The following is a 21,594-nucleotide window of genomic DNA, read 5'->3' as shown; positions in this document are numbered from 1 at the left end:
ACAGTGAGAAACCTGGAACATACTGTCATTTATGTTTTTTCTTATTGGATCCATTTGGTAACCAAATACCATCTCTACCTCTCTCCTACCCCACAGGGATGCCCTCCTCACCCCTCCTCAAACTCTGATCCTCACCCTGGGCCACCACACCCAGTCTGGACCTCCTCTTCACGCCCCTCGGACTGGGACTCCCCATTCTCACCCTGTTTGGGCTATGACTGCTATACTGTAAGCCCTTCCCTGCACTGTGTGGGCACCCTACTCACCCTTCTCGGGCTCTGACCTCCTGTGCCAGGCTGCTCCCCCACTCCGTCGCTCTCCTCTCACCCACTCAAGCTCTTATGTCCCCTTCCAGGTCATAGGCTGCCACAGCTCCCTGTGGGTCCCCTTGGTACAGAAGTCTGCCTTGCTCTGCCTCACCTTTAGGGCCAACCTGTTTATGAAAGGACAGGACAAGGAAGAGCCCAAATACCTCCTAAAATATGTGCTGTAATGTTGGTGAACTAGAGAAAAGCACACTAGAGGCAATATTTGTGTGGTTCTTGATTGCAGGGGAGTGATTCTTCATGTAGGGGAGGCTGTTATAGTTCTGAGTAAGCCCCCCTTTTGCTCTGGGTTTCAGCCCCGGGCAAGTTCACTATGGATTCAATGTGACCAAAGAAAATGACAGCAAAACATTCTTGGGGTGAAAGGGTTATACCCAACTTTATTTCCAGGTGGCAGGTCAGTGACTAAAATCCCGTTCACTCAGAGTGAGTCTGTATGCAGCAAGCCGGTCTCTGCCTCTGGGCCCCTCTGTCCACACAGCCATCCCAACAGCCGTCCTCTGGGCCTCTCTGCCCAGCCATCCTGCACAGCCGTCCTCTGGGTCTCCCTGCACAATTGTCCTGCACAGTCGTCCCGCACAGCCGTCCTCTAGGCCTCTGTCCTTGGCGCTGCCACCACTCCAGCCTCTGCTCTGCTCTCCTGCAGCCTTGCAGCCCTGCCACCGTGTCATGCCCAGAGCACTGGGCAGAGCTCTTTAAATAGACTCAACAGCCATGTATTGCCCACAGGTGTGCAGTGAGCTAGTCAACCAGGGCCAGGTAAGAATCCTGGCCACAGGAACTCTCATTTTATCCACAGCATATTAATCCTTCTAGAGTTTATATGGAAAACAGAAGCATTTACTCAAGCATACAGGAAAAATAATCAAGAATAGCTGTTTTTTTAATCTCTTATTTTACTTCTTCATTTATTCCTCAGAATAAATTTCTGTACAGAGTGGCCCCACAGCTCAAATCCCAGAGGATCTTCAGTCTTGAAGACTAAGGCATTTGTTCTTTCACTTTAAGTCAACAACGGAAAGTTACTGAATGGGTTTGAACAGGAAAGAAGCACAAGATTTTGAGGAAAACTTTAATTTCTAATGAACAAGGGAAAACAATCATGAATACATTGTATATCTTGTTATCCTTTTTGTAGGATGAATAGTATAAAGTAAACTGGATGGTTTGGATAAATTGTTTTATAGCTGGGGTGCCAATAGATAAGCTGGTTTATTGGTTAATAAAATGTTTGTACCATTTTACACCCAAGTCGGCCTCATATCACTCTCTGATTTATTGCTGTCATAGTCATCAATCATACTTCCTTCTTTTTATACTAAGATTAAGGTAGGGGATAAAAATAATGTACTGTTTGTCTGGAGTAACTGTCTTCATCCAAGTAAGGAAAAGTGTACATAATTCAGAATTCTTTTTCCTAGTTAGAGGGAGGACTATTAACCATATATTTGGGCATTTGATTTTGGATAAACACTTCCAGTGCTGTTTAATTACTACAGAAGCTAAGATGTAATGGGACTTAAGTTTTCAACAGCCCTGCCCATGTGCTATAGCGGTGGGTCAAGAGGACATGTGACGTGGTCATTCAAAAATGAGACTGATGATGAGAAGAAATATAGGAAATCCAGAATAAATACCTAAGGAAATACAGGAAGATATCTCACACTTAACAAGCTGAAGACATGGAGATATTTTATTGCTTAAATTTTAAATTTCTAAATGTAAAGAAAAAAGGCCTCTGACCTATGACCAAGGTTAAGTCTGAGTAGATGGCCCTTTGGTTTGTCCTCGTGGCCGAGTCCCATCACCTCTCCCTCACACTCTGGGATCACCTTCCCATTGAGCAAATATAAATATTGCACTTTAATTTGTGGGTGCACTAACTCACATAAGAAATAGGGGAAAAAAACCCTAACATCACATTGCCTTGAGTTTATAGAACATTTAGAGGCTTTTAATTGGTGTATTCCTTAATCTTTACAGTATCACTCTGAGGTAGACAGGAGATTTGTCATTTTACCCCCGTTCTACAAAAACAAAATCAAAACTAAAACGCAGAATTAAATCATCTACATGCAGGGTCTAGAGCAGGGTGATCTCCCTTAGCTGTTCTGATTTAATCAGCTGCAGCAGAACTAAACTAATTCTATACACTGTGACTGAGGAAAATGGTCAAAGTTGTCCAACCTACAAGTAGGTTTGATTTGGCCAAATGAAACCACATTTCAAACTTAACCCCTTGAGCAAAGCAGTCAAGACTATGCTCTGCTTAGCCTTTGAGTTCTATTTCTCTTTATTTGAGGATTCTTTTTGTGCTGAAGATTAGCCCTAATTGCTTTTGTCTCTTAACATCATTATTTTTGCTCATAAACTTGGGCTGAAAGAGTGTCCCACAAGGGAACACACACTCAGGAGCTTTAACACGGAGATTTCCTCTTCAGTCTTGCCTCCGCAATGATGATCCTAAGGGCACTTCACGGATCCTATGGTCCTGGGTCTCGTCATAATGCCACTAAGTTCACTAACAGTGAAGCAGGCACTGTGAGGAGAGAGAATGGGCAGGAGACATATTTCTTGCCTTTGGGGCACTTAATATGACTCATAAAATTGTTCTTTCTTCTTAAAACTTTCTTTTTCTGGCTTTTCTGTCTTCTAGTGAATATTATTTTTCTAGTTTATGTTTCTTTATGCTGCTGGGTTATTTACTTGTTACTCTTTTAAAAATTGAACTGAATAAACCCTGGAGTATTGCATATCTATGTTCCTCAGAAAAGAATGTGCTCATTTAACCAATGATATAATATTCCACTGACCTTCATAACAGAAGAAGCAAGACTTTCTAAGGTAAACTTGTTTTTACAAGACAATGAAATAAGTTCTGTGGTTTTATAGCCCAATGTGATGTGAAATCTTCCCCAGAAATACAGCAGTGTTGGCAAAATCCTCATTGATTGCTGAGCCTCGGGGCCAAACATGACAAGATGGAAAAAATTGAACTCTGAGTAGTAAATGTGACTGAAATACAAATAACAAAACATGGTTTACCAAACTCACAAAATATTGGAAGACATAACTGTGAGCAAATGACTTTGCAGAATGCAAGAGGCATGGCAAAAGTCGCCTCTAAAATTATGTATTTTTCCGTAGCCATGCAGCTATCCTGGCATTTCGTTTTTTGTTTTTCAGATTTTCGGTCTTTATTATCTGTAATTTGGCCTGAACTGTGAGCCTCTGGTGCTCCTCCAACATGTGACGGAAAAACTGCTGCAGCTGAAAAGACAAAGAGACAGTCGGTCAGCACAATGCCAATTCTCATTGAGACAAAGGAAGATGAAGCTCATGCTAAGCAGCGTGCGCGCTTGCAGATGGTGATGATGGTGAAACGGGTACAAACGCGGGGAGACTGTGACTGAGGAAGACCAGCCTTCACGAGTCAGGTGCAGCCAGGCAGCTCCTTGAGGTGGGAACTTCATCTATTTTATTCATGTTTTATTCCCCAAGCACACACTAGGTGCTCAATAAAGATGTATTGAATGCATTTTGGATATTATTCCAGATTTGTGGACAGAGATACAGTGAGATTTCTTCTTATTTCAAAAGAAACTTTGCAACACCCAAAGTTCCAAAGTGTTACATAACATCTGGTCTTTACAATGTCATCCTTTATTTAAGAATATTTAGATAGTGGGTTTGTCCATTCATTGAGTCAGATCAAGCATTCAGTTATGGAAACATCTGGTGCACTATTGTGTATAAGCCAGACCCCAGCTGACTAATAAGTTCTATTCAAACAGTCTATTTCTGCATCACTGGGTTAGAACTGAGAACCTAGGAGATAAGAGGGCAGCCTACCAGTTTACAAAATGTCACTCAAACCCTAGGTACTTGAAATGGAGTAGTGTTAGGGCCATCAAGTCTAATTACAATACAAAAGAAAAGTAAGATTCTAGGAAAAAGTAGGTTAAGGAATCAGGAAGAAAGCTCCTACCCTCTCCCACACTGCCCACACCTGCCCACACCTGCAGGCATTTGGAGCCACATACCCACAGCCTGCAGTGGGTGGAAGGGTCGTGCAGTTTTGTGGGGTTGTGAGTGGGGCTTTCATGCATGCTTGACAGTGTGAGTGAGGCCAGGCTCCGGCAGGGCGGACTATGTAGACCAGAGCAGGAAATGTAGAGTGTGCAGAGAAACTGCTGGTATGGAGCGAGAAGCGGCCTATGTGACTTTTTCCCCACTTTATTTTTAACAAATGTTTTTCATATAATCATGTGAACTGACACATTATAGTGGGACTATTGGGCATGAAAAGATTTTTGAAGAGCATATTCATACTAGCAAATTTGTTTCCAAAACTGCAAAAATTGAATCCCTGCTAAATCCATTTTTGCATTTTTAAAAATAAGCTATCAGTGACCATAGAGCTTTGGAACTTTGAGGACTGCTAAGTTTATGAGAACTTTGTTCATTCATTAAACAACAGAATTCTGGATTCTGTGGAGACAAAAATAAACTGATGCTCCTTAGGGAATAACAGTGCAAACTCAGTGTTGATTCTAGAAGCTTCCATTCCAGCATTTCTGGGTGTGCTCTTCACTCCCTCATCCAGGGAACCCCTGATAAATCAGGGCCCGACAGCTCAGCCTCAGGCAGGCCAGATCGAAGATAATTCCTCCAGGATTAGCAGTTCTTCCTCTTTCTCATAGTAACAACTACATAACTGCCTTTTTTTATTTTTTTGGTCAGGATCAAATTTCAGGTCTTTATGAACTGCAGATTTACTTGTTTATTTGCTGGGCCAGAAGGGTTGATTTTCCTTCCTTACACAGGCCCTTTCTGTTTTTATTACTATAGTTTAATTTGTACTCACATATATATATTTGTTAATTTTAGTTTTAATCAACTTTATGGGGATAAGATTTATGCATAATAACCAATATCTACTTCAAATGTACAAGTGATATGTTTGGATCATTATAAACCCCTGTGGAACCATAGCACAGAAGTGCCTTCAGGCCCTTTGCAGACCATGCCTCCCTTGGACCCAGGCAATCACCAATCTGCCTTTTGTCACTTTAGATTAGTCTCCATTTCTAGAATGTGTCTGGTTTCTTTTAAGTAGCATAATCATATTGAGATTCATCCATGAGGCTACACAAATTTGTTTCTTTTTTTATTGCAGGGTATAATATTTTATCATGGGTATACATTACATTTTCCTTATCCATTCCCATATTGATGGACATTTAGATGGTGTCCAGTGTTTGCCTAGTATGAATGAAGTTGCTATGATCATTCATGTACAAGTCTTTGTGTAGATGTAGGCTTTAATTTCTCTTATGTAAAAACCTAAAACTGGAACTGTTAGGTCATATGTTTCTAATTAACATTTTAAAATCCTGCCTGTTTGGTCATACCAGGTAACATTCTCACCAGCTGATGTCTTGTCGGAGCCTTTCAGGCCCAGACAAGTTCACTCTGGATTCACTGAGACCTAACAATGACAATGGAATGTTAGGGGTAAAGGGTTTTGTGGGTAAAATTGCAATATTTCCAGAATTTCTCACCTGGCCTTAGTGCATCTCCATATCAATAGGTGTGTCCAAGGGGTGGAGAGAAGTAGTCCATCTCCCTACCTATACGTAATTACAAAGGCGATTGAGGGCATATTCTGATCAGAAAGGTTCAGTGGGACCTTTTTTTCTGCAGCTGGGTTGTGAGAGACATGGGAGAGCAGAGGTGGACAACTGCTTATAAGAAATAAATGAGTTTCCCCCACTTTATTTCTCCCTTTGACTGATTTGTTTCAAAGGTATTTTATCCTGGGATTTCCCCCCCAAAGTTACATTTGATGGTGTAAGCCTGGAAGCACTGGAGGGAGAAGGGCGAGGACAATGCAGGCAGAGCAGAGACTGCACCAAGTAGCTCTGTGCCGTATTGGGAAGGAACGAACAGCTCTTCCTAGATTCTAGTCCCATGACGTGCTGACAAACCCCGAATGCAGACCCCCTCCATCCGGACTAGGAGACCTCTAGCTGTCCATCACCCGACCCTGAGCCAATAAAAAATTCCCCACATACCCCTAGCATGGCCCACTTCCCCCTCCCTTCCCTGTTCTCTTAAAAACTCCCTGCCTCCCCTCCTGGGTGTGACTTCGCCGGCCTGTGATAGCCAGACGGGGAAACCTTGCCTGGGAATTGCGCTCAAATAAACGGCCTGGCCCTTTGTTGCCTCTCGTCGCCTGCTTATTTCGGCTAGAATTTATCTTACAGATGGCAGTCGGGAGGACCTTTGAGCCGAAATCTTCCTGCACGCATGCAACTCTTCGGCAGTCTGCCCCTAGAGATGGTGGGGAGATGCCCAGAACACTCTCTGTGGATAGTGGGGAGATCCCAGTGGCTGAAACAGTAGAGGGTGCAGCTTCACCATAGTGCCCCCTATCCATGGGGCTTCCAATTGGGGAGCCCCAGTGGGAAATTAGTCTAGGGTAAAGCACCTCCTAGAGGGGTGAGGCCTTCCCCAGAATTGGGGAAGGATGGAAACACCAGAAGCTGTGGAATTGACCCTCCATGAGTTAGAAGGCTGCTTAGAGACCTGGGTGGCCGTGTAGCAGCTGGGACTGTGGGATGTCTTTTCCTTAAAACAGTGGAAAGTGTGTAACTCCAGGGGGGAAATCACAGGGCAAAATACCTCTAAAACCAAAATCAGTCAAAGGGAGAAACAAAGTTGAGAAACTCATTTACTTCTTACAAGCAGTCATCCCGTCTCTCTCCTGACCAGGCTGCAGCAGAAGAGAGCCCCACCCAACCTCCCTGGTCCAGAGAAGCCCTTGCACACCCTTGTAACTGACTATTGATAGGTAGATGAACCACTTCTCTCCACCCCTTGAAATACCTGTTGATATGGAGATGGACTACTTCTCTCATCCCCTTGGAAAAACCTATTGATATGCAGATAGACTAAAGCCAGGCAAGAGATTCTGGAAATACTGCAATTTTACCCACAAAGTGTTATCAAAGAGAGAGAGAGGGTTACTGAGGAGAGAGAGAGACTTCAGCAGGAGAGAGACCCACTTCAGCATTGCTTGGAGGAGCTGGGCAATAACCTATGGGATCTCTCTTCCCTTAAGAGAGACAGTTATTGAGAAGACAGGCTGTGCTCCTGGAAGATACATTAGCAGCAGGGAGGGAGGAGGCAGCTGGAGAATCCGTGCTGCAGGAGGCCGTGGGGGAGTGAGAGGAGAGTGCCTTCAGCCACAGAGATGGTGGAGGAGATGTTGGGAGAGGATGAGAGGGTGGGGCCGAGGGCCAACCTGTTGCCGAGGCCACTGCCCAAGGTACCATCCTCTCCTGTATTAAAGGCCCACCCAGTTGTAATTAAGAAAATAAAAATGCAACAACGGCAGGCTCTCAGGGGAAGGAGCTGACCCCTCCCCAGGTTGTGGAGCACTCCATGCTCCACCCCTATACCCAAAAAAGATGGTGGACATGAGCGTCCTGTATCGGCAGAAGCCATTGGAACCTCTGCCTATGTGGCTTTTCCATCTTGGGGATATGGGGGTGGAAAACATTGTTGTCGGGTTCTGAAATGGGTAGACTGGCTTCCCTAACAACTTACCCTTCCCTCTGGCAGCAGTCACAAAGTGCCCATCACACCTCCAGGAATCAGGTGATTTTGGATTGGCTGACAGCAGCCATCAGGGCAGTTTGGCATAATCAGGGTGATTTACCATACTTACCCACTAGCTGGAAAATGTACACAGAGCTCCAGCAGGTATTATGGGAGCTGCGCATGAGAAATATCATCTATAATATGGACCCCCCAGGTTTTATAAGGGGAAGTTGTTCACTGTAGGAATAAGAAATCTGGTGCTTCATACAGCTCCCCCATCTTTCTTTGGGTCCCTAGTGACCCCACACAAAGCAACCCATAAGTGAGGCTACTCATACTTTAGCAGATCTGAGGGAAGTTGAAACAATAAGAGCACAGAAGGAAGTATGGTCTATGACTGAAAGGAGAGGTGCAAAGGGCCCCATGAAGGTCTTGAGGATGCAGATGTGGGCTGATTTGATAAAGGTGGGGGTAGTGAAAGAAAAATTTGATGAGCAGCCCAAGAAGATCTTGTTAGACCTGTGGCACCAATTAAAGCCAGAGCAGCAGTTCCAGCCGCTGAGGTCCAGGACACAGAGCCTGGAGGCAAAGCCCCATGCCTGGCCTGTGTCCCTGCAAGACTTCCTGGGGACAGTACTCAGGCTCCGCCTGGCCCCAAACACCCATAGGAGGATGATCGAATATTGTGGATCAACTGGTGGGGAGGGTCAAGGTCCCCACCTGGGGGACATGGTGGGGACCAGAGGCCACGTGTAGAATTAGCAATTCATTGGTCCCATGTGAATGTATAATGTGTCCTGGCGCTGGTGGACATGGGAGCTGAGTGTTCTCTGCTATATTATGGCAACCCTGAGCATTTTCCTGGGACCCCTGCTGTGATAGATGGCTATGGGGGTAAGGCAATTAGAGTGAAGAAAACCCAAATCTCATTGGGGATAGGGCGTTTACCCCTAAAGGAGTATACTGTGTACATTTCTCCCATCCCTGAATATATCTTGGGGGTATATATCCTATAAGGCCTATGTTATAGATCACTACAGGTGAGTTCAGATCAAGAGTACATGTGGTAAAGGGGAGATGCTAAGCACCCACCTGTAGTTCTTCCTGTAGCTTGGTGGGTGTCAAATACTAAGGAGTATAAATTGCCTGGGGGACATGAGGAAATTGGAGAAAGTCTACAGGAGTTGGAGAAGGTGGGCATCATAAAGCCCACTCATAGTCCTCTTAATTGCCCAGTGTGGCCAGTGAAAAAGCCAGACGGCTCCTGGTGTATGATAATGGGCTATAGGGAACTGAATAAAGTCATACCCCCTTTGCATGCTGCTGTCCCCTCTATACTAGCTTATGAACAGCAACTGGCTGCTGTGTAGCATGCCTTGCTGGCTACAGAGTCTATCACCAGAACAGCTCTGACCAAGGTAATAACCACCTATCCCATCGCAGGGTGGGTGCAAGACTGGCACACCCAGTGAGCCATGCCACTGACCATGGATGGAGTGGCATGGCAAAGATGCCTACACTGGCCAAATGGGGCGAATATTTACAGCAGCAGAGCACCCTCTCTACTAGCCCCTTAAGTGGAGAACTACAATGCTTATTGAGGCCAGTGACATATACCACTGGAAAGCAGGAAGAACTTGGTTTTGAGCCATTGGTAGCTGAGATTCTTTATCAGGAGGGAAAAGCCCCTATACCTGAAGATGGCCTGGTATACAAATGGCTCCAGTCATGAGCAGTCCCTGAAGTGGTGGGATGTGGCTTTCCATCCTAACACTGAGACAATATGGATGGATGGAACATGGAGAGGGGAAGAGCAGCCAATGAGCTGAGCTGTGGGCAGTATGACTCGTGATCACCCAGGAGGCTTCTTCTATAGTTTTCTGCACTAACAGCTGGGCTGTCTGTTGGAGCTTGACCCTGTGGCTACTGACAAGGTACCATGCCAACTGGATGGTTAGTCACCAGCCCCTTTGGGGGCAAGAGTTGTGGCAAGACCTATGGGCCTCTGGTCAGACTAAGACAGTTACCCTGTAACATGTGCCTGACCATTTGCCTTTGACATCCTCAGGGAATGATGAAGCAGACACACTGGCCCAGGTGCATTGGCTAGAAGGAAAGCCTGCCCAATGGTTACATCAGCATTTGTTGCACACAGGGCAAAAGACAATGTGAGCTGTAGCCAGTCCGTGGGGCTTGCCATTGACTTTGAAGAAGTCAGAAGGATATCGCTTTGCCATGACTTGTGTGGACATGGCTACTGGACTGTTGGTTGCTTTTCCTGTGCATCATGCAGATCAGCAAACCACCAAAAGCAGCCTAGAGCATCTCTTTGCAGCCTATGGATGACCACAGGTGATTGAGAGTGATCAAGACACCCACTTCACTGGACATGCATTACAAGAGTGGGTGCAGCAATTAGGAACAAAGTGGAAGTTTCATGTACCATATAACCCTACCAGGGCAGGCACGATAGAGAGGTACAATGGTTTGTTGAAATCTGGCCTGAAATCACACACAAATAGTCTATGGGACTGGTCAGATCATTTATGGACAGTATTATGGTGCTTGAATGAGAAGCCCTGAAAAGGAGCCTTGAGCCTTGTGGTTATGCTCACACACCTTGCTGCATCTCCTATACAACTTTATGTGCAAACCAAAGAGGAGTTATTGAAGCCAGGATATGGCCAGCAGAGCAACATCCTGCTGCTAACCCCAACTGCATTAAATCTGTTGAGTGGATGTGGCCCTGGACATTTCAACACATGGACCGGTGATGGCTGGCCCTTCTGGCACCTAGGGGAAAAGGCCTGGAAGCTGGCCTCATGTGTATTCCTGGAGTAACAGCAGAATAGCCCCCAGAGATCATGGTAGTGTACCCAAAACATCCAGGAGGTAAGAGCATCTTACGGAGAAGTTTAGTTTTATCTTATGGCCAGTGCATGTTCCTCCTGTAGCCCTATATATTGACTTTCTGTAACTCCCACTGGGAGAGAGGTAAAAGTCTTGTATACTAGACCAGGACGAGATCCCATTCCTGCCACTGTCCTATCCCAGGACCACTCTCTTTCATGTATCCTACCTGATGGGCAAAATTTTCCTATGCTGGAGTCATTAAAACATGTATCTTATTGCCCTTAAGGTTATTTTCTTCTATAGTCCCTGTGGCCTTGACATGGCCCCTGGCTGCAGCTGCTGCATAATGATTGCTCTGAACTCCCTACCCATTCAGCTACTGCCTGCCTGTGGAATGGGCGAGCTATGGACTTAATCTGCATAGAACAGTGAACCTAGCTGAATCCTCCAGCTTGAGGATTATCATGATTTTATTGCTGTTGCTATTGTATGTTATCAGTCTGGTTACAATGCTCTAGTTTTCTCACACAGGGGCCATTGTGGAAGATGGGGAACATGTAGATTGTAAGGAGAGATTTCTGGAGGGGTAGGCTGTGGATAAAATTGCAATATTTCCAGAATCTCTCACCTGACCTTAGTGCATCTCCATATCAATAGGTGTTTCCAAAGAGTGGAGAGAAGTAGTCCATCTCCACATCAGTAGGTAATTACAAGGGCCAGTGAGGGCAAAGCTGGACTGGAGAGGTTGGGTGGGGCCTCTTCTTCTGCAGTCAGGTTGCAAGAGACATAGGAGAGCAGAGGTGGACAACTGCTTGTAAGAAATAAATGGGTTTCTCCCACTTTATTTCTCGCTTTGACTGATTTTGGTTTCAAAAGTATTTTGCCCCGGGATTTTTCCCCCAGAATTTCAGTTTATACTAAGCTTTATTCTCTTGGGGGCAGATCAAATGCTAGAATCATGTCTGCATCTGGAAGGACTACAATCCATCTTCCACCTACAGGAGCAAGAGGGCACTGGCAGAGCTCTTTATACAGTAACATAGATAATAATGGCTCATTGCCAACAGTTCTGTAAGCATGCGTCTACACAGTAGGCCAATTACATTATCGAGTAGATTAGGGTCAGGTGAGGATCCTGGCCATGGTAACTTTTATTTTCCCTATAGTGGGATAAGGGAGTTTCAGTTGCTTCAAATCTTTGCCAATGTTTGGTATTGTAAATATTCCTAATCTTACCTGTTACTGGGTGTGTAGAAGTGTATTCGTATTTTATCTTGTTTTGCTTTCTGTGTGGGTGGGTTTGCTTTTGCCCCTCAGTTAACCTTCTGTTACAGGATCCCCCTTTTCTTTCCAGAACTGCCCCTCCCCTACTCCCAGTGCCTGTGGTTTGGGTTGGGCCTACACTGGAATGTGGGCACATGACTTAGGCTAGGCCATCAGAGTATTTCATCCCTCCTGACACAGAAATTGGTGCATGTGACCCAAGTTCGACCAACCAGAGCCCTTCCTTCAGGGCTGGAACTTGAAGCTGGGTAAGAAAGATTCCTTCTTCTTCAATGGAGGGTGCTAAGGATCATGTAAGCCTGGAGCTATATATGCTTGCCTCCATATGGAAAAGGCCCCCTGAGAAGAAATTCAGCCCAGGAGAAAGCAGAGCCTAGATATGGCAGACCCCTTGTTAGGTTCTAGAATACAGATATGACTAAACTATGGTCTTAGTTTTCAGGGAGCTCCTTAAGGCCTCATGAGGTCACTATATTTACATGCTGATTGCTGTATGATGTGGTAAGCACTAAGATAAAGGTATCCATAGAATGACTTGGGAGCAAGAGAAAGAGGGTGTAAATCAGTTAAGTGAAAAGTTCCTAGGAAAGTAGTCGGGGCGCGGTCTTACAGGATGACCAGGAATTATGTAGCCACAGGCAGCCCGGAGAAGGTACCCCAAACAGAAAGTAAGAGTGTTTCCAAAATCTGGAAAATGTAAAATAACATGATAATTTAAGAAAATTTGTAACTGGCACAGTGTAACTAGAATGAAAAATATTTGGGAGTGTGTGTCTCTCTTGTTCTCCAGCATTTGGTGGTGAGTTGAACAAAACTGAAGCTTGAGAGTAAGGCAGGGCCTGATTATGAAGGGCCTTGTGCACTAATGAAAAGGTTTTAAAATTTCTTCTGCAGACTATGATGAGCTCTTGAAGATCTGGGAGCTAGCTGGGCACTGGCTGGCAGTCGTGTGATGGATGGGATGGAGGAGAGGCTAGCCTGGGCAGGGAGACCCAGCCAGGGCTTCCTGCAGTAATTAAGTTAAGAAAGGATGAAGCCCAGCCCCCTCCATGGACAAGGGTGGCCTATATTTCAGGAACAAGATAGAATGCAAATATACATTTCCTGCAGTGATAATAGTACCAAAGGGAGCACAGAATATAACAATTCAGATAAGCATATTTAGTTTTAATTTCAGCACCTCCAAATTCCATAAAAAAGTGTTCCCAAGTTATCATTATAATTCGCAATATCTAAAGCACTTACCTCTGTGATCTGTAAATCTGTACTTATGGTCCTCCCTATTATGTACATTAGAGTAACCAGAGATTGTGTTCCATACCTACAAAGCAACAAGATGCTAATCAAAAGTGGAAAATATTTTGCTAGATAAAGCTGTATTTTATGTAGCAGATAAATGGTAAGTATACAGCCCCTATGAATTCCTATCTCCCAAATCTAAGCAAAAACGTATCTAAATTAGTTTAACTTCATCTATTAATAGAAAATCTATTATATAGAAAGTTTTATTAGCACAAAAGAAATATTTATAGTTACATATTGTTTTGTGTAACACAGTTTTAAAGGTCTTATTTAAAGTAAAAATTTTTCCTAATAACAACAACTGTTTTTATCTTTAAAATGAGGTGGTGGTTAGAACAGATGTCACATACCTTAAACTACAAAAATGTATAAGGGAGTAAGTAAATATGCAAACTATGTCCCTTCAGAGAAAAATAAATACGAGAACCATTCCAGAAATTGATTAAAATACCATGCAAGCTTATATAAAATTTTGTATTTGTATGTGCTTTTTGGAGAGAGGACCCATGTCTTCGGAGATTCTCCGTGGCGGTGACCACTGAAGCAAGTGTCCTGACTGCTCCCCAGGCCCAGTAACTGAAACTCCCCTTGTGTTTAGCGTCCTCGAATATTCAACAAGCAACATCTAAAAGGAGTCATGAAGCATTGCTACGGAAAAACAGCAGACACATACCTGCGCAGAGTGTTGCTGTAGTTAAAAAAGTAAATAAAGACTTTTGGATGCATTAAAAAAGAAAGAAAATTAAAATAGGGTTAGTATCATGGACTGAACAGCAATGGCCAAACCACCATTCGGTTGATAGTCAATAGTTAATACACACAACTGATTACTTCAAAATTTTACACTTCAAATAAAAAAATGTAAGGGTTAATGTTGGCATACTCCACAAACACAGGTGCCAGAAACAGTGCTTTTGTTCTTTTTAAGTTCCCAGCTTGTCTGCCTGAGCACAGGGGAGGACAAGAGACGGTCTACATAGAACTCAGGAAGCTGACCTGTTCCTAGAGGCAGAGGGGGCATATTTCTTAGTTCCCCATTTTTATTGTCCAAGTATAAAAAGCCTCTGAAATGATTCAAGAAATTTGGCAAAGTTTGCAAAGCAACTAAGTTCCAAACTAAAAAAAAGTGGAAAACTACCTACGATGCTAAATGCATGATTTTCTACTCCATACAGGAGAAAGATTACCAGAGGCACAGCTGGGTTTGAAGCTATCTTGGACAAGTTATAAATTATAAAAATGGGGAGTAACACAGAATGACAAGACTAAATGAGATAATGTATGTGGAAGCACCTATCAGAGTATCTGGTGCACTTCCTCCTTCCTATTCTGACAAGTTGCAAGAGGAGATATTTTTGAGATAGAGTCACTTTTGTTGAGACAGCAAACTCTGAAACATTACTGAACAAAGAATCGATGTTACAAATGGTTTATCCCTCTAGGAGTCAAATGCATTCTAATGACCATAAGAAGCAGAGCCAGTGTGTGTCGGCAGAGCCAACCTTTAAAAAAATCAGTAACACGCGAGGCTAATGTATGCACAGTGATTTGGGCGCTGAGGTCTGGCTCAGCGTCTGCCCCTCTCCTTTGTCTCATTTGCCCTTCCCTCCCATCCCTCCCTGCCCTGATTTCCTGTGGCAAGGTGGCCGCGATGCAAGCCTGGGGGCGCCAAGGCAGCCAGCCTGAGCCAGTGACCGGGGATGGGCCATCCAGGCCTGGGTGAGCCACTCTCAGAGCATCTTCTCCCATTTCTCTGGTGCTCTTATTCCCGCTCCTTTCGGCCCTGCATTCCCGTTCACAAAATACAACAGAGGGGAAAGGAAAAATAAGTGCAAGGTCTCAAGCTTAGACCTTCAACCAATATGACAGTATTTGGAGAAGAAATCAAGTGTTGGTTGAAGAAGGGGGTAATTTCATTTTGGACCAGTTGTGTTTGAAACTGATTATATCTTGTACTTTATATTAAATAAAACTAGGGTTTTCCTGTAGACTGCACAGCCTACAGTGTTTTAAGAAAGCTGAAGGCAACTTAGTAACGATGACAGGACACAAATATCATTTCTACCACATACAATAAAAAGTCACAGAAATCTTATCGCCGCCTCTCCGTTCACACATTCTCCTTTGTAGCGTCTACCCACAGCAGCACATACATACTGATTTTTCTGTCACATGAAAGATATCCGTCTGGTCAGTGGAGCTCCCCTCACTGGGCTCACTGCTCAAAAGACCATCAATGGCCCGACAGAGAGCTAGCCCCCCACTCCCTGCCCGCAGCAAGCAGTGCAGCAACTGCTCATGGGAGTGAGGCCCAGGCCCAAGCCAGAGCTGTTTTACTCCATCAACTAGTCCAACATGTATGTCCAGATTGGGCTTCCGAAGAATTCTGGGCCTGGTTGAGGAAACAGATATTCATGGACCGCTGGTGGCAGCTGTACTCAACTCCACCACTCAGCCAGTCCTGCCTCATCCTGTCCAGGGCCCTCGCTTCACCAAGTTCCTGTGGCTGATCCCAGGGTAGGCACTTCCTGGTCTCCTCTCCTCCACAGAGAGGGTGCTTTGTTTCCAGCTGCTAATTCAAAGCCCACTCGAATCCCTTTCTTCTCTATGCATCTCCATAGCCCTGTCCATCTCTCCTCCACAGCGTTTATCAGACACCACATCCTAATCCCAGACAACAACTTGAATTACCTGTGCCTTGGCATAGAAAAACTAGACCTTTTTATTACTAGAACCTTGGAATTATCACATACAACATCCTTCATATTATACAAGAGCAATCCAAGACCTAAACATTAACTGACAGGCAAACAATGAACAGATGTTCTAGTAACAGTTCCAGATGAGAGGCTTGGAGAATGTAGTTTCCCATCTGCCTTTCTCCCACCACCGGGGAGACATAGCAACAACCGATGTCCTGGCAAACTGACAGTTCGCTTCATTAGCATATACCGTACACAACAGGGCTACCTCTTTAAGACACTGTGTGGAAAACTCTAGATTTCCTTCTGCAGGGTTTCTTGGAGCCCTTACATGATACTAAATTATATTTAAATTTGCAAAAGTAGAGGTTAAAACAGTTTCCAAAATGGTTGGGCCACTGACTTGCTTGTTCACAGAAGGCTTACCAACCACTTCCATGAATAATGCTCAGGGGAATGTACTGGAGAAACACTGATTTCAAAACTAACTTGCCAGTGATAAGTTACATTTTAGCCAATTCAGAATAAATCCTTTCAACATCATCAATATAAAAATTTGTCATAAGCACTTAATAATAAATGTTTAATAACTGATAATAAAATATTCTGACATGCAAAGAATTCAGTATTCCTGTGCCCTTTTTAGTGTATATAACATTTTAATTATTAATTTGAACTTGTATTTCCTCCTAACAATCCATAAATATTATTGTCTACTCAAACAAAATCATTTGCAAAACTCAGCAAGACTGGTGAATATAAATTTAATGCTAGAAACTAATGTATGGATATAGAACACAAACATTTGAGTCTGACTTTTTGTAGCAGAATGTGCCAGAGGAATAAACTGAGATAAACAGAATGGGCATCTATTTTATAAGCATGGCATTTTATCAATAAAAGATAAAAATACTCAAGCCATAGTTAAAGTTTTGCATTTATAATTATGCATTTGTAATTCTAGAAACTTTTGAATGATAAGACCCATTCAGAGGTTTTAAAAAAGGGGGAAATTATGTACTTGATACTTTTTTATATAAAAAAGGGGGACTTATTACTACAATCATTTGAACAAATTGCTGGATAATGGACTTTTCAGAGAGTGTTGCCAACACGTTCCTATTCTTTAGATGCAGAAAAAAAGTTTTCCTGAGGAATAAAATTTAAAGACACTTGAGAGAAATTTTTCTCATGGGTTGCTCAAAGCCATTTTGGGGGCTTGATTGGCACATGTGCTGTGTATGGTACACAAGAGAGGAAATGAATGAAGGGGCTGGTTTGCCCCTGAGAGCAGTGCCATCCACCTGAACCTGTCTGCAGTGAGGGAAATGTCCCATGCCCAGTAGGGTAGCTACTTACAACACCGAGCACGTCAAACAGGAGCCGTGCAACTCAGAAACTGAATTTTTTATTTTAATTAATTTAAATTTAAATATCCACATGTCAGCCATTGGCTATCACTGTGAGCAATGCACCCTTATGTAACGTTTTAATCTAGCGTCGACTGATTCCACGTTCAACTCTACTGGAGTCACCTGGAGAGCTAGTGAGCGGTGCCAATTACCAGATCTATTCTGGCAGATTCTGATTTTAAAGGGGTAGGTGGGCAGGTGACTCTGAAGCTTTGCTACATTAGAAAGTGTCTGGTTTGTGCTTAGGCTCACCTGTCCAAGTGTGGATGACTCTGGGGCTGACAGGCACAATGCCACCATGAGCCGCAACAACACCTTCAATCCTTAACACTTACAAGTGCATTACCAAGTACCTGGCACTCCTAAGCACTAAACCCTGGAGGTACCTGTAAACCTGTGTCCAGCAGTGCATCAGAAGGGATGGAGGATGTGGCAACCTGGGCTGATTACAAGCGGGGCCCTCAGGCAAAGCACGACACGTTTCTTAAAGGAACAGTTCTCTCAACATTTTAATTCCAAAAGTGCTCCTAGACTGTTCAGTAGGACGCTCTGGAAGAGAACAGTCAAGGACTGGAGCTGAAGTGAATTATGTTTGGCAGTATGACCGCAGCAGCAGGGAGGCAGATGGCTTCACAGGCCAGGGGAAGCCAGTCTCGTCAGACTTAAAGTGGACATGGGACAAACTTTTACAGGCTACAGGGAGTGAGCAGAGACACTCACAGACAGCCCCATAAGGCTGGAGTCTCTGAAACCTCAAGAACAAAGGGAGCTGTGTACAGAATGCTGACTGAGAGGCCATCTCCCAAATTCCCAGGGAGAAGTAGGACTCAGCAAAGAGGGGGTTATCTGAATAATTCAATCAGAAATGAAAGACACCATTTACCCCGAACGTCTTAGGGATACCAGGAAATTTAAGGAATTTGTAAGGCCTTCTAGAACAAGGAGTCTAGAATGATAAATAATTTAAAACAGGAGCTAAGGACAATTTTCTTCACATGTGAGCATGCTGTGTGTGTTCTTCCAATAAGCCAGAAAAATGGTACTGCACAAGTAACCTAGTATCTACAGATTTTTAATTTCTAGCTTAAAAACATATTTTGAAGTATACTTTCTGTTCCAAAGGGATAAACTTATTAATGAAAAGTATCTTCCAACTGTATAAATGGCTGGACCTGAACTATTGCCTACTTTGTACCTGCTAACCCTACAGCATGTGCGTCCTTGTAGGTCATAGTATTCTAGGCTTTAAGGAGTGTATGGTGAAGTAATGTTCTAGAAAGCCCAGCCATCAGGGCATGCTGTTGGATTTTTGCACGTCATTGTATATTCTACCCAACAGAGGGGCTAAGGAAGTAGATTTAACCTTAAAAGGTGAGAAATAAAAATGGAACCCAGATATATGAGTAGAATCTCACAAATAAAAGGAGCACTACCCAGGCTGATGTGGTCCTGAGCACTGTGATTTCTGAGATACGGCGAAGTACTTCACAAAATAAATAATGCACGATGTATACTCATACCAAAAAACATGACTTGCTCCAATCTGTGTATTGAAGGTAAACTTCTTTGGGAAGAATGGGGAAACTGAGGTAGATAAGTATCGCCATGCAAACCCATTTTTGTACAGACAGCCAGAACTGAGAATAAATGACCTTCCTTCTCATCGTACAGCCAGTATGTGGTGAGACTAAATACAGGAAAAATCATCACTTTTCTAGTCAATGCAAAAGACTCTTGCAACCTTGATAGACAAAAGCAGAGCTTCCAGCACCAAACCAATGAAATGACACCTAAATGAAAGCAGGCCACATTTCCTCTTTACCTTTCACTCACAGCTTGCCAATTGTTGGCTAAGAAGTCCTTTGCCACATACCGGCCAACTTCAGATTCTGCCACAACTTCGATTATATTTGTTTCATTAAAATTGAATGGTGACATCATGATGGCATACTCCATATACCTGCAAAAATGCATTTGCAGAAAATTAACATGTGAAAGTGATTGAATATAAATAGCTAATTGAAAAAATGGAATGCACAAATTAGTGATGCACAAATACGTAATATTTTAATTCTTATATTAGCACATTTCTATTTTTCTCCCTTTGGTTTATTAATTGCATCCTCCACCAGGAAACTCCAGAGGTAAATTGACCGTGATCACCTGTTAAGTATCCATGGGTCTTTGCTGCAGCTCATTGCATAAGCAAGTTGAATCTTTTCTTCTTCCATTGTTTTATTAGCGTAGGTATTTAACAAGAAGTCCCATTCTTCATCATTTCCCAGGGCAATGCCATAACACAGTATCACATTTTTAATTGGATATGGTATTCTGTCAGGTAAAACATGGAATGATATCTCTTACAGTCGTTAATTTCTATGTTTATCTAAGTTGTCATATATTTAGAAGGTATATCTAGGAAAAAGAGTTGAGATCTCAGATATAGAGATCAAAATCAGTGATCTAGAAAGGCTGCTGTGGGAACTGTTATTAACATTATTATCATGGGAAGAGATCATCAAATTACTTTAGAAACTAAGAGGGAAGAGAGGAGAAAATGAGAATAGCACAAACAATGTATGCTGATAATTCAGTTTGGTCTCATTTCTAATGATCATATTTCCTAAAACCCCATCTAGGAATTCAGGTCAAACATTAAGAGTTAATATCTTGGGAAATGATTTATTAGAGGTACTATAATAAAACCAAAATGATACAGTTTATTTATTTATTTTTTTGGAGGGGAAGGAAGGAACCAGCATTTATTGAACACCAGTATCTCATGTAATCTCAACAACATCCTGTTAGATTGTTTTTATCGCAATTTTCTATGACACCAAAGTTCAGAGGGGTTAAATAATGCTCTCAAGGCCACTCAAACAGTAAATGGAAGACTCTACATTGTATTCTTAATCAGGTTGCTCCTGCCATATGGCATCGTTTGTTCTCACACTGGATTTAGTTCAGCTCTTATTCTAGCCTAATTCAGTAGAAAAAAATGACAGTCTTAGTCTCAGCTCTCACAGACTGCAAACTCATAGAGAGAGAAGGTCGGATGCACTTAGATACATATCATAATCATAAGTAATCAAAGAACAACCTAAATAAGATGCACAATAAGCAAAGTAAGTGCCTATTAGGGAATGAGAGGTCCTGAGTAACAATTCACTGAATAACTTTTAATCTACTATAATGCATCGACTCACATTAGACAATTGGTAAAAAAAAAAAAAAAAAAAAGGCAGAAAAGGATATCTGAAAAACTTAAGAGAGAGAGATTACCCAAATGAAAACAAAGCCACCACTCCTAGAGTGAGAGCATCAAAACTGCAGGGAAATTGGTGATGTTGAAACAGGTCAAACACAGGGGCAAGGTCAAAATTCCTCTTACTCATTCTCTGGATGGTTCACCCAGTTTTTGAAGAGTTCTCTTGACAGTTGAAGACAGTCTTCAAGGCCCAACCAACACGCAGTTCCAAACAATTTTTCCAGTGATACTCTTGGAGAAGTCAAGAAAAACATTTTATTTTGTATTACTCCACGTATTTTTTCTTCCTCCAGGAATATGAGTTTCTTAAAAGGATGGGTATTTTAAAACACCCTTTCAATAACAGTAGGTTTGTTGAAAAACAGCTTTTGTAGACAGCAAATATATTTAAGGCTCAGAGAAATACTTGCTGAGAGGCACTCAGGCACCAAGAAGGCTCCTAAGACTGGTCTTTTTCAAAAGTTGGAAATTAATCACTGCCATCCTTCTCCCCCTCAAACACACATGGGTGTATACACACTCCACATCTGTTATCAGTTTATTTTTCCTCCCTTTTACAGTAATTGCCTTAGGATAAAAAAATGACTTTAGAGTATATGATGGAATACACTAAAACATGACGTTCCTTCTCTACACATGGAAAGGAGACGAAAGGAGGGTTTATTTCTCCCCCACAAAGTGCTTTTCCTTGTTTAAGCTTCTGTTTCTTCCTCTTCTCCTCCTGGCTACTATATTCATGTCCAGGAAAGAAAACAGAGGCTTTCTATTTGTTTTTATAGCTGAGAAGGGGCACACATTAAGGTCCAAATAAAAATAAGTTCAAAAGGATACATGAAGAA

The 21,594-nt window shown here is 42.9% G+C and overlaps 1 protein-coding gene across 3 annotated transcripts in view; it reads right to left on the bottom strand.

Annotated features, from left to right (window-relative positions):
• Window positions 1-677: 677 nt before the first annotated feature.
• The window catches only part of LVRN (laeverin), a 60,096-nt gene continuing 39,179 nt past the window's right edge, over window positions 678-21,594 (bottom strand). The window contains exons 16-21 of one of the 3 annotated variants that reach the window (XR_005054608.2): window positions 20,879-20,986; window positions 19,651-19,818; window positions 19,310-19,447; window positions 13,317-13,392; window positions 3,381-3,596; window positions 678-2,865 (exon numbers count right to left, since the gene is read on the bottom strand). Coding sequence is in view for 1 of the 3 variants with exons in the window: in XM_036993731.2 (XP_036849626.2) it covers window positions 3,456-3,596; window positions 13,317-13,392; window positions 19,310-19,447; window positions 19,651-19,818; window positions 20,879-20,986 (631 nt within the window). In the remaining 2 variants the exon portion in view is untranslated. Of the gene's footprint in view, window positions 3,597-13,316; window positions 13,393-17,873; window positions 18,037-19,309; window positions 19,448-19,650; window positions 19,819-20,878; window positions 20,987-21,594 lie in introns of all 3 variants that reach the window. The other 2 variants (XR_005054610.2, XM_036993731.2) reach the window with 2 other exon arrangements.

Source organism: Manis javanica, chromosome 14, assembly GCF_040802235.1.
Source record: "Manis javanica isolate MJ-LG chromosome 14, MJ_LKY, whole genome shotgun sequence".
NCBI lineage: Eukaryota > Metazoa > Chordata > Mammalia > Pholidota > Manidae > Manis > Manis javanica.
This window is presented reverse-complemented; position numbering and strand designations above follow the sequence as displayed.